The sequence below is a fragment of the Penicillium maclennaniae genome, assembly GCF_028827695.1.
Source record: "Penicillium maclennaniae strain IBT 15551 chromosome Unknown utg000004l:1.0-3007600.0:1.0-3009580.0, whole genome shotgun sequence".
NCBI classification, from domain to species: Eukaryota; Fungi; Ascomycota; class Eurotiomycetes; order Eurotiales; family Aspergillaceae; genus Penicillium; species Penicillium maclennaniae.
Window position 1 is genome coordinate 2,032,717 of NW_026623216.1, and position 12,160 is coordinate 2,044,876.

Consider the following 12,160-nt stretch of genomic DNA (forward strand, 5'->3'; position numbering starts at 1 on the left):
TGCGTTTATGATTTACGATTGATATCAACTTACTTTGAAGGACATGATGGCGCACATATGTAACAAATAGCGCTGTACTGAAATATTCATTCTTCTTCAAATCACTTTAACCACAGAATTTCCATCATTTAGATCATTGATTTTATTCCTACCCTGTTCCCTTATCCTAACGTGTTCTTGAGAAAATGAACATGAGGCGGCTCATGTACAGCACATGTATAAACCCACGTGACTCCGATAAGGATTAGCTGGCCCTTTCTCACGGCGACTTCGTAACTTGCACAAACCCTCATCCGCCCCATTGCGCGGTAAAACAAATATCGAGGATACTCTGATCGCCAATGCTCATGAATACCACCTGATAAACACCCACGACAACCCCACCGCCCGTTGCTCCAGCTTCTCGAAGCTCAAGCTCTCACGAGCGGGAAACACAATCTCCCCGACGCCGATTCCCAATACACGCGACCTGTTCGCCTACCCACGAGATGTATATAAATCGTCTGCTACTCGCACTTGCGGTAGTACTGTTCTCAGTACTTGTGCTTGCAGCAGAAGATTACTACAAAGTGCTTGGTCTGGACAAGTCGGCTTCCGAGAAAGACATCAAGCGTGCGTATCGTACGCTCAGCAAGAAGTACCACCCAGATAAGAACCCGTGAGTCCTCTCCCACTCTCAACAGTCCCACAATTTACTCAAATCACGACAGTAATGACGAATCGGCTCGTGAGAAATTCGTCGAAATTGCAGACGCATACGACGTCCTTTCCACCTCCTCCCTCCGCAAGATCTACGATCAATATGGACACTCCGGCGTCGAACAACATCGTAAAGGGGAACAGGCCGGCGGCCGCGGTGACCCCTTTGATCTATTCTCGCGCTTCTTCGGCGGTGGTGGACACTTTGGACACTCGTCCGGTGCGCGCCGTGGGCCGGACATGGAAGTGAAAGCGCAATTACCACTTCGGGATTTCTACACGGGTCGCGAGATCACGTTCCTGGTTGAGAAGCAGCAAATATGTGATGCATGCGAAGGGTCGGGATCGCGGGATCACAAGGTCGAGACTTGTGATCGGTGCAATGGACGGGGAATGGTGATTCAGAAACATATGCTTGCGCCGGGCATGTTCCAGCAGGTTCAGATGGCTTGTGACAAGTGCGGAGGGCAAGGGAAGCAGATTAAGAATCCGTGTCCGGTTTGTAAAGGGGCGCGGGTTGTTAGAAAAAGTGTTGAGACGACTGCTGAGATCGAGCCGGGCATGGACCGGGGACATCGGCTTGTGTTTGAAAATGAGGCTGATGAGAGTCCGGACTGGGTTGCTGGTGATTTGATTGTGATTCTTGATGAGAAGGAGGCGGAGTTGGGGGTTGAGGAGACGGAGAGGACTGATGGGACTTTCTTTAGGAGGAAGGGAAAGGATCTTTATTTCAAGGAGACGCTTTCTTTGAGAGAGGCCTGGATGGGTGGGTGGAGCAGGAATGTGACGCATCTTGATGGTCATATTGTTAGGCTTGGGAGGAAAGGGGGGATGTTGTGCAGCCCTTGGCTGTTGAGACGGTGAAGGGGGAGGGGATGCCGTCGTACTCTGTTGGTGGGCTGCATGATCATGATCACCGGGAGGGTGACGATGAGCCCGGCAATCTCTACGTTGAGTATGTGGTTGTTTTACCGGACGAGATGGAGAGTGGTATGGAAAAAGATTTCCATGCATTGTGGGAGAAGTGGCGCAAGAAGATCGGTGTCGATCTGGCTACTGATAGCGGTCGACCGATGCCTCCGCCGGCGGAGATGAAGGATGAGCTGTGATCTTCTGTATATTTTACCAACATTCTGATGGGTCCGATCGAAGAGGTTGGACGAGTGCTCGGGCTAGATAGACTCGTTTTGCTTCGGCAACTTAGACTCCTTCTCTCAAGTTTCCTCTCAGGGTCCTCATTACTAAATACCACTGCTTCAAGCTAGATATGGAGAAGCTCTGATCGACACAAGCCTGTGGTCAGGACTGAGACTCTTAGGCCTTGGATCCTCGACCGCTACTCCCTGTCAGGACCATGCATATTCTGGCTAGGGACCTGACTTACTTGCATGTAATTCATGCTAGATCTATCCAAAGCTCATGGCATTATCGCACGAAAACGACGACCACTTGTGTATCATGAGAATGAGTTCTTTAGAATATATATCTTGGACGGCTATAAATGAGTACCGCTCGGTACATCACTGGACTAGATTGATAGGCTGACCACGACACCATGCTTCGACTGTAGCTTTTCCAGTAGCTTCCAGATTATGCAAGGTTCTTTCCGCATACCAAGCGAGGTGCGGTGTCAAAACCAAGTTCAACTCAGCTGCTTCAGGGCTCAATAAAGGGGAATCTCCTCTTCCACAAGGTTCTATGGCGTAAACATCAGTGGCCGCTCCTGCAATCGTACGGCTCTGAAGAGCTTTTAACAAGGCCATCTCATCGACAATTCCGCCTCTTGCAACATTGATCAACAAAGCGTGAGGCGACATTTTCTGTAACTCTGCCGTCGAGATCAAGTTGATTGTTTCTGGGCTTCGTGGCAAGCACAAAAAACAAAACCGTCGATTCCTTCAAGGCATCCTCAAAAGCGATCCGGTCTCCTCGAGGAGCCACCCCCTTCCGCTCGGCTATCTTTACCTTCATGCCAAGAGCCTTCGCTAAGGCTTCAATTCGCTTCCCTAGCATACCATATCCAATGATAGCGACAGTCTCATCGCTACACAAAAATGGGCCCAGTCCGTCCGATCTAGACATTTTCGGCCGCAACGATCCGTTCATTTTCCATTCTGTATTGCGATCCAAGCTCTCAGGCACAGCAATGGTTGCATTATGCAATGTGACAAGCTTTCGCCGCGTCGCAAAATAAAGTCCAATAGCGTGTTCACTGACACTGTCCACATTTGAACCTGGACAATTGCACACAGGGATTCCTCGGGCCTTGGCTGCTGCTAGATCAACACAATCTGTGCCGGTCGCCATGATCACAATGAGACGAAGTTTTGGAGTGACGGCAACATCTAGGGCCTCCGAAGGCAGGCGGATTGTTGTAGTGATAACGATCGTGGCATCTTTAATTCGCTCAACAAGCTCTGATGGCTCGGTCCAGCGGTGGATAGCCTTGGTGTATTCCACAGGTATGTCAAAATCTGGAATTTGGTAATGAAGGGCCTCAATGGCGACGATATGGTGGCGTTCGTTTTCATGCGACATCTTGAGTTTTGTTGGAAAAGAAAGCACAATAGGCGGGCCTGGAAAGTTGCAGATAATCGGCATTTGGTTTATTAAGCAGGGTCGCGCGCCCTTTACTTGACGAGCGACCCTGGGCGAGTCTAACCGCAAGCTGTGGGGCAACGAAGATCGCTTTAACATCCGAAATCAACCGAGACACTCCGTGCTGGATTTTGGCACATCTACGGCGACTCAACAAGCATGAATGAAGCCGAAATCGGTCCGAGTTGATAGTTGTCTTCGGGATCTAGGACAAGGCTTTGGCTTTTCATGCGCGTGCGACAACACGAGGCCGATGGTAGCCGAATCTATCATCTTTCTCTCAATCATTGCACTAGCCTCGCTATTCTGTACCATTTGTTGTCATGTCCGGCGAGAAGGTGCCAAGCGGTTAAAAGACCTTCTCATTTTTCATCCTGGAATTCTTTGTCGACAAAGAGGTAAATTCATCGAGCTTTAGCTCCCTTCGGCAAAGAAAGCTACCATTTAGAAAATGTCGCAAGCGTCTTCGTACTACCCGTGCACTTTCTGTGTAGATCAGTCATTAGATAGCTGCTTCTCTGCTGCAATGATCTCCCAATTTGAGATATTGTGACGCGCTAATACATTTCATATCGTCATGGTAAAAGGATCTCGGCCCGGGCAACCGTGTTGTTTACTTCCGTCCAAGCCTCGTTTGTACAATCTCTTACCCGAGTCGTGTCACGGCAGATTCATCTCCAGCGGACCTATCAACTTCGACGGCTTCTTCCCTAGTGACTGCATCAGTCTCATCAAGCGCTATGACTAGTCCGCTTGGGGCTATTTTAAAGGCACGCCCGCGCAAAACTGCGGGCTCCGTGAAGCTCTGTGACCCGCTGCGTATGCCCCAGATAGTTTTAAAATACTTCGAAACTGGTGGGTTCTCGCTCTTCAAATGATCTTGAGGCTAACAAAGAGGAAACCAATCTTACTCGTGATGAATATTTAGCCACCTTGTCAAGGTCAAGAAAGTTCATCTGAAGAGGACGTCATCTCAATTGAAGATATCCAACTGTATCATGAACACGGCTCGGGGTCACCATGCCTCATGTACTTATCTTTTTGGCCCTGATGAGGATCCAATGCTTGTCCTTGACTGGAAATCTCGGGTCTGTGGTGAGACCGATCTTCGTGTTGTGAACACTTTGGTGCAGCCGCGTCCCTAGTACTATCCACGCTGTGTCAGCTTACATGGTGGCGGAGAACGCGGCAGAGGATATCCTTCTTGACGCAAAAGCGAGAGGTTTAGAGGTTTCCCTCATTGGAAAAGCATCATTTCATTGGTAAATCCTCGTGCAGGATAGATTACGTGGATTCACGATGAGACATGATGATTTAATTTGCGGTATTTGAACATTGGCGCTTTAGAGATTGTGGACATTGACAAGGAGAGTAACGTGGCAAGGCAAACATCTGTTTTGGACCCCCACAAGTAAGCCCAGAACCCGTAATGGCACTAATGTGAGTTATTGTTTCTCCAGAGAAATAGTCTTCTCAGGTTACACGAGGAATGAGGGGGCCCGCATTGGAATTGGAGGCGTCGACTGACTTGTTCATTCAACAAGAAAAACGTCTGAGCACATCTAAATGTGGTTCTCGATATGTTTCTCCTTGATAAACAAGATTTTGCAGGTCACTCAATAGCTTCCACATAAGCATGATCACTGCCTAGGTGCCTAATTGGTACCGGCGGACCATTCACAGCTCAAGATGCCATGTATACTATGTGATCACGAGCAGCCCTCGGCCTTCTTATCACAGGGTTTCTGATCTCAGCACTAGAAACCTGCAGCTCTGCCCCAGACCCACGAAATTGGCCATTCACATCTGACGCAGGAATTTGCCATCCTAGCGTGGAAGTCAAACACGATATCTCCTCGACATGATACGCCCCCCCACGAATGTGATGTGGATTTGGCTGACAGGGCCGAGACCACTCTCGGTACGAGTTCCCACCACCACCCAATCAACACATGCGCAACGCTTGCACAACGCTAGAACGAAAAATAAAAAATATCTCGGTTTCGGCCTTCTCGCATGCTAAGTATGCAGTAGACTGCATCAATGGGACATTCCCGATGGAGGAACACGGTACAAGTCTTACTGGAGAAGCACCTACACAATGGGGTAAGTCAAGTTCACCCGATACTTTTGTCCGCTGTGGTACCCCGCACGGAGGATATATCTTTCGACGAGCAATCTGTATGTCTATTGTGTCTTTGATCACTACGGGCATTCTCGTTCTCTTTTGATCAATATGGAGAAAGAACGGACTGGTTTTCAAACTCAGCAAGAATGCCATCCTACTGAATTAGTTGATGGCGGAGTAAGTAAATCGGAGCACATTATGATGAGAAACCTACGATGCTTGAAGTAGCTAACGTTCGTTCTCTGCATAGCATCTCAACAAAGTAGTAACCGTCCAAGAGCTTCGAAATGCCATCCCCGACTATTGCTTCCGGCCAAATCTCTTCTGGTCCTTCTTCTATCTCGCCCGCGATTTAAGTTACTCCGCTATCTTGCTCGGTAGCCTCCATTACCTGCTTCATACCGAGTTTGTGAGTCAGTCGACCATTGCGTACTATGTGGTGGTCAACGCGTATGGGTTCGCTCAAGGGGTCGTGTGGACGGGGTTGTGGGTTATCGCCCACGACTGCGGCCATAGTGGCTTTTCTACCTCCGGTCTTCTAAATGACCTTATTGGCTTTACTCTGCACTCAGCCTTGCTTGCACCATACTTCTCTTGGAAGTCAACGCACCGTCGTCACCACATCTATGCTAACCACATTGAGAAAGATCTCAACTATGTTCCACCCCGACGGGATGACTATGCGGAGAAGATCGGCCAGGCAGCGGAGATGCTCGAAGAAGTCGGCCAAGATGCCCCGTTTGTCTTGTTCCTTCGCATTATACTGCAGCAGACCATTGGATGGAATTGGTATATTTTATCCAACATCACGTGCCCTCCTACGGCTGTGATCAAACAGGGTATGTCTGCTTGGAGACACAGCCATTTCGACCCGTGGGGAGCGATGTTCCGCGAGTCAGAAAAGATGGCCATCTTGCTGTCTGATATCGGATGTTTGACAACAATTGCGGCACTATATCACCTGTATCATGTGTTTGGCTCCTTCGAGACCCTGTTCTGGGTTTACATTGTCCCTTGGACATGGGTAAACCACTGGATAGGTAAGAGCCACAGGCCCTTGACCAGATCTTGTAGCTAATGATGCATGTTTCACAACAGTGATGATCACCTATCTTCACCATACGCACCCGTCAGTGCCAAAGTACACTGCAGACTCATGGACCTTCCTTCGCGGTGCCACGGCCACCATTGACCGCGACTTTGGTATCATAGGCACGCATTTCATGCACCACATTTCCTCCGACCACGTCACGCACCACCTCTTCTCTCGTATCCCTCATTACTATAGTCCGATTGCAAGTAAAGCGATCATTCCCCTTCTCGGAAAACACTACCACGGTCGCGGCAAGTTTCGCTACGAGGACCTCCAGATCGCATTTCGTGATTGCCAATGGGTCGAAGAAGATGCAACCAAAGACATGAATTTTGGTCTACGAATAGACGGTGAGTCCTTCAACCGCAACGATGAAGCGTTATGGTACCGCGGTGGCGTCAGCCCAGCACCTGAGTTCAAGATGCGAGGATCGGCCTTTGTGCCCAAGAAAACTGCATGAAGCAACGCAAATATCCGTAGATGATTGAAGGACCAGTTATAAATCCAGTTCAAAGTTTTCACATGGACCGCCGAACCTAGGAATTTGCTATAGCTTCCACCAGTTTGAACACCTTAGCCTCTAGCGCCAGCGCGGCCACATGTAGCGCCTCGTTCTCAGCCGCACCGGCGTGTCCGGCGACGAGACCATCTGGCAACAAAATCACCATTTTTGCCGATTCGTCTGCTTGCTCAAAGAAGCCACAGTCCAAGGGAACATGCATGGCTGCTTCGACGTCCTCACGAATCATCGTGATCGCAAACAAAGGGTTTCCAAAGATGAAGCGGTGGACTCCGCGTCCGGCGCCAGCGGTCTCTGGCGTCGTTGTAAACGGAGGAAAATGACGAATCCATTGCCCGTGGTTAAATTCAGTGAATAGTACAAACTCGGTTGTTGTCGCGGTGTCGCAAACTACTGCTTCGATTTGATCGGGGCTAGTTGCATTGCGTAGGTCGCCCAGCTTGATAGGCGGCACCAGGGAGCGGAAACGCTCAATGGCTTGTTTGTACGGCGTGTTGATGTCGATAGTCAGTCGACGGACTGAAATAGTCTCTACTGTGGCGTTGGATGGGAGCGACATTGTAAGGAGGACAGACGGGGAGAGCGAAGTGGGGTCAGCGACGCGATGGGTAGATGGTGAAGCGGGGGACAGCAAAACCGAGCCTTTGGCATTGTCATCGCTCGGCTGACGGGAAATTTCGATCTGGAGGCTAGCGAGGTTCACTATAGCAGACAAACGACAGTCAAATTCGAAAGTTTCGGGTTTTCTCCAACTAAATTTGGGTATATAGACACACATATCTTTTAGTTGGTTGATGTGAACCAATTCTTCGTCGCTTATATTGTCCGATTCGTGGCTAAACACCAACCCCATCTCAACCATGTGAAGCTGACCTGCAGCTTTGGGGAGAAAAGCCGACAAGAGCTGCTACTAGAGTCACACAAATTCCATCTTGCAAGATCGTTTTTTCACTTTCCTTCTCTGCTCGATAGCTTATGAGCCACTGCTGTGATGGTTGCCTCCTTCAGTGTACCGCCTCTCGAGGCCGACTTTCCTTTTGACATAATTTCCCACCTTGTCCCTGTCTCTCCGTTCCGCGAATATCCGCGCGCCATATTCGATGATAGGAAAGGCGTCCATGTATCGGTCAAACAATACATTCCTCGAAACGAACCGTTCAGATACGAAGACACTATTCCGATTACCATCCTCGCGTCAGGAGGTGTAGGATTCATCAAAGAGCTCTACGAGCCTCTTTTTGCAGAAGTACTATACAGAGCACGACAGAATGGAACAACGATTAATTCAATCTGGATCGCGGACATGTACAACATCGGCGAAAGCGCCGTGGCAAACCGACACAACTTGGGTTGCGAACCCTCCTGGAACGACCACTCACGCGATCTCATGGGCGTGATAAACCACTTTCGTGACAAAATGGCTAGACCGATCATCGGACTTGGCCACTCATTTGGCTGCAATCAGCTTTTTCACATGTCGAACTGGCATCCCAGTCTTTTCCACTCTCTTGCGTTCATCGAACCAGGCATTGACCCGATATATGGAATGGGAACGACAATAGGCTGGGCAAACGCGATTCTCAAATTCAAAAATGTGTATCCAACGAGGAAAGAAGCGGAGACCCAATTGTTCAGATTGCATAATGCCAAAAATTGGGAGAGGAGCGTGAGGGAACGTTTCAGAGAATACGGTGTTTATGAAAGAAGAGGAGAGGACGGTGAAAAGTGGGCCATTACAACGCCAAAGGACCAACTTGTTGGTTTGATAGGCCGAATGAACGCGAACGGCGTTGGTCGCGGGCCTGGTGGTATAGCTGATGTGACTCTCGCCGATCGAGAATCCGTTCCCGATGTTGATCCGGAAGGACAACAATGGGGTGTTTTCTACAGACCCGAGTTGAAGAAAGCCTGGGATATGTTGCCAAATATGCGGCCCTGGGCACTATATGTTGGTGGAAACAATTCGCCTGCCTTTGGGTCCGTGAAGGTTCGTGAAGAAAGGCTTCGTTTGACTGGAATCGGCGTTGGAGGAAATGGAGGGGTGAGACTCGGCGCTGTTAAGCAAGTTGTGATCGAGGATGGAGAGCACACCATGACTTTCGATCACAACCTTTACAAAGTGGCGGGTCATGTCGCAGATTTCCTTGCTACCGAGTCTAAGCGTTGGGCCGAGGGGCCCCAAAGGCGACACAATGAGTGGCTTCAGAAGAGCTTGGCGGAGAGGCAGAGTGTTGGACGAGACTATGTCGATGCTTTGACGGAGGAAAAGAAGAGAATGAAACCGGATCAGAGACTGGGGAAATTGTAGAGATTTGTTTCGATCTAGTGCGTACCCTTTACTTGCACCTAGATCTTTCGATTTCTATTCACAAGCCCTTGATCCCAGTGTGACAACTTGGCTTGTCAATCCGCTATCGATTGATCATTTCAACTGTCTAGACATCATTTGTATTTATTTTTGTCCGTGTGATGAAACAGACCATAACGCACATTATTTGAATGCCGTAAGCTTATCGACCGCCTTGGCTATACGTAGACTCCCACCCCGCGTCTGACTATCCAAGGCGAAAGAGAGACTCATATCACCACCACAACCTAGAAATATGCATGAGCTACAAACAGGCTTTCAAGGAATATGTGGGATCTTCATCATAATTGTTAGCGAGTCACCTCTTTCAAGACTGGAACACCCAACTGATGAGCTACAGGTCTTGAGCACAGTATTATACCGACTTTATTTCAGCACTCTGGCAAGGTACCCTGGACCCATCCTCGCCCGGTTATCTGCCTTTCCGCACTATTATCATGCGAGAAAGGGCGACAGGCATGAATGGATTCACAGCCTTCACATGGAATACGGTATCTTTGCTTCCACAACAGTGAACTGTCAGCAACGTATCACTCACGACACGTAGGATCTGTGGTACGCTTTACTCCCGATCATATCTCAATTAATACTACATCAGCAATAGAAACGATCTATAAGTCACGCAAGTCTAATGTGATCAAGTCAGACTGGTATCAAACAGTCCGAGATTCAGCTGGTGGCTTCGAGAGCACCTTCACGGCTAGGGAGAAAAGTCGACACGCGGTCAAACGTTCGACTACTGTCTCATGCATTTTCCGAAAAAGCTTTGAAAAATTATGAGCCCAGAATTTGTAATCTCATCGATACGTGGATAGAGTGTCTTGGTGCTGAGGCGGAAAAGGGCGATAGATGTGTGGATCTGGGAGAGTGGTGCAATTACTTGATCTTCGATATTCTGGGAGATCTAGGATATGGACAATCTTTTGGACTTACAACACAAGATGGGGATCGTTCAATTGTTGGACTTGTTCCTAAAGCCACAGCAGGCTGGACATCTGTGAGTCTTAACAGCTCTCTTCCCGCGGCCAGCCAGTGTCACTGATCGATCCAGCTGGGCTATCACCCTTTCACCAAGATTTTGCGATGGATCCTTTTCAAGACAAGACTAGGTCCCATAATAGGAGGCCAGTCACTCCACGATAACGGCAGATTTCGGGACTTTTGCCTCCAAAAACTAAAAGCCCGACGCCAGGCCTGGGCCCAAGATATCTCCACCGAAAAGCGAAGCACAGACATGTTCGAATACCTCCTTAACGGCCGCGACCCAGAAACGGGTCAAAGCTACACACTCGGTGACCTAGCCTGTGAAAGTGTTCTCTTGATGGTAGCAGGCTCGCAATCCACATCAGGTGCTTTGTCCGCAACATTCTTCTATCTAGCGCACCACCCATTAGCCCTTTCCAAATTGCGGCACGAAATTCATACCACCTTCCCGGACCCCAGCAAGATCCACTACATCCATAGCAATCCACTCGGAACGCTCCCCTACCTACGCGCCTGCATCGATGAAAGCCTTCGCCTTTCACCCCCCACGCCAGGCCACCTGCCGCGGGAGATCGTGGGCGAGGGACTTGTTATCGATGGATGTATGTATCCGCCGGGCACGAATGTCGGTGTGAGTCCGTACGCAATTCACAGAACGGAAGTCTTCCGGGATCCCCATTCGTTTGTGCCGGAGCGATGGCTGGATGCAGGACACGCGCTAGGAACGGGTTTTCATCCGTTTAGCGCGGGCGCAACGGGTTGTCCCGGCCGACAGCTGGCGATCATGGAGCTTTCATTGACCGTTGCGAGGTTGCTTTGGAAGTTTGATTTGTTGGTCGTGAGTGGCACCGGGGTCAGGATTGGTGACGTCGAGTATCGAATGAGGGACTTTTTTGTGGGTGAGGGCGCTGGGCCAAGGCTCCAGCTGGTCCTTTGTCCCCCGTAACTGATACGGTGTACTCCGTTTACCATGCCGGCGTCCCGCGGGAGATGAGAGAGGGGTCAATTGATATCATGAACTAGCACTAAAGCAGCCGACTGTTGACAGAGGAGCGAATGGATATAACCTGGCTTGATTCTGGGTCTACATCGTATATTTAACTTGTATGCTGTTAGAGAGCCGCATAGCTGACATGAGGCAATGCGATCTCTTAGAAAATGATATTAAGACGTTCACTTGTTTACAGTCCCGAATGTCTGGCTGTGGGGTTGAGTTACCAAAAAGGCTCCTCCGGGATTATGTCCATACTGCGCTAGGTTCCACAGCTGTCAAACCCCGCGCGTCAGAAAATTAAATAGAAAAAGAGCTCAGAGCTCGCCATTCCACATGGTGGATACTCGATATCCAACCAAGATCCAAGATTTCGAAAGCAGGTTCTCCATTGAATGAGGTTCGTCCGCTATCAGGATCCGCTAAAATCCGGAATTCCAAATAGACCGCCACTCAAATTCTACGTAGTATGCTTTCAGCGTCAAATAAGTCGGTACAAACGCTGTTCCGAGATCTCACTGGACGTGCGTCAATGAAAGTACCGGTGTGGAAGGTCCCAAGCGAACGTCGTGCGGGTCGGACCCCGGATCCGAACTAATCCTGGCCACCTGTTCGCCAAACGGACGCTGCACGATGTAGGTCTTTCGGGAATACTTTCATGCAACTTCATGCGAAGGCAAAAGGCACCGGATCGCCTTCTGGCGATCAGCCAATGCATCGTGACCACGTTCAGTGGCGGGTGGTCGGTGCAGAAAGGCACGAACTTTAACTTATTTCAG

The 12,160-nt window shown here is 49.5% G+C and overlaps 6 protein-coding genes across 6 annotated transcripts; 4 read left to right on the plus strand and 2 right to left on the minus strand.

Moving 5' to 3' along the window:
• Positions 1-488: 488 nt before the first annotated feature.
• N7477_004902 (uncharacterized protein) lies at positions 489-1,808 on the plus strand (the record flags this gene model as incomplete). Its single annotated transcript, XM_056966565.1, has 3 exons — positions 489-658; positions 711-1,469; positions 1,526-1,808. The coding sequence occupies 3 exons, from the start codon at positions 489-491 to the stop codon at positions 1,806-1,808; spliced, it is 1,212 nt and encodes a 403-aa protein (XP_056823346.1).
• Positions 1,809-2,463: 655 nt separating this feature from the next.
• Positions 2,464-3,237, minus strand: N7477_004903 (uncharacterized protein; the record flags this gene model as incomplete). Its single annotated transcript, XM_056966566.1, has 1 exon — positions 2,464-3,237. One exon carries the CDS (start codon positions 3,235-3,237, stop codon positions 2,464-2,466), a length of 774 nt encoding a protein of 257 aa, XP_056823347.1.
• A 2,296-nt stretch (positions 3,238-5,533) lies between these two features.
• Positions 5,534-6,978, plus strand: N7477_004904 (uncharacterized protein; the record flags this gene model as incomplete). Its single annotated transcript, XM_056966567.1, has 3 exons — positions 5,534-5,602; positions 5,676-6,465; positions 6,524-6,978. 3 exons carry the CDS (start codon positions 5,534-5,536, stop codon positions 6,976-6,978), a joined length of 1,314 nt encoding a protein of 437 aa, XP_056823348.1.
• Positions 6,979-7,054: 76 nt separating this feature from the next.
• N7477_004905 (uncharacterized protein) lies at positions 7,055-7,816 on the minus strand (the record flags this gene model as incomplete). The annotated part of the gene is made up of 1 exon (XM_056966568.1): positions 7,055-7,816. One exon carries the CDS (start codon positions 7,814-7,816, stop codon positions 7,055-7,057), a length of 762 nt encoding a protein of 253 aa, XP_056823349.1.
• Positions 7,817-8,029: 213 nt separating this feature from the next.
• Positions 8,030-9,346, plus strand: N7477_004906 (uncharacterized protein; the record flags this gene model as incomplete). Its single annotated transcript, XM_056966569.1, has 1 exon — positions 8,030-9,346. The coding sequence occupies one exon, from the start codon at positions 8,030-8,032 to the stop codon at positions 9,344-9,346; it is 1,317 nt and encodes a 438-aa protein (XP_056823350.1).
• Positions 9,347-9,843: 497 nt separating this feature from the next.
• On the plus strand, positions 9,844-11,336 carry N7477_004907 (uncharacterized protein; the record flags this gene model as incomplete). The annotated part of the gene is made up of 4 exons (XM_056966570.1): positions 9,844-9,897; positions 9,954-9,961; positions 10,049-10,403; positions 10,458-11,336. The coding sequence occupies 4 exons, from the start codon at positions 9,844-9,846 to the stop codon at positions 11,334-11,336; spliced, it is 1,296 nt and encodes a 431-aa protein (XP_056823351.1).
• Positions 11,337-12,160: the final 824 nt, after the last annotated feature.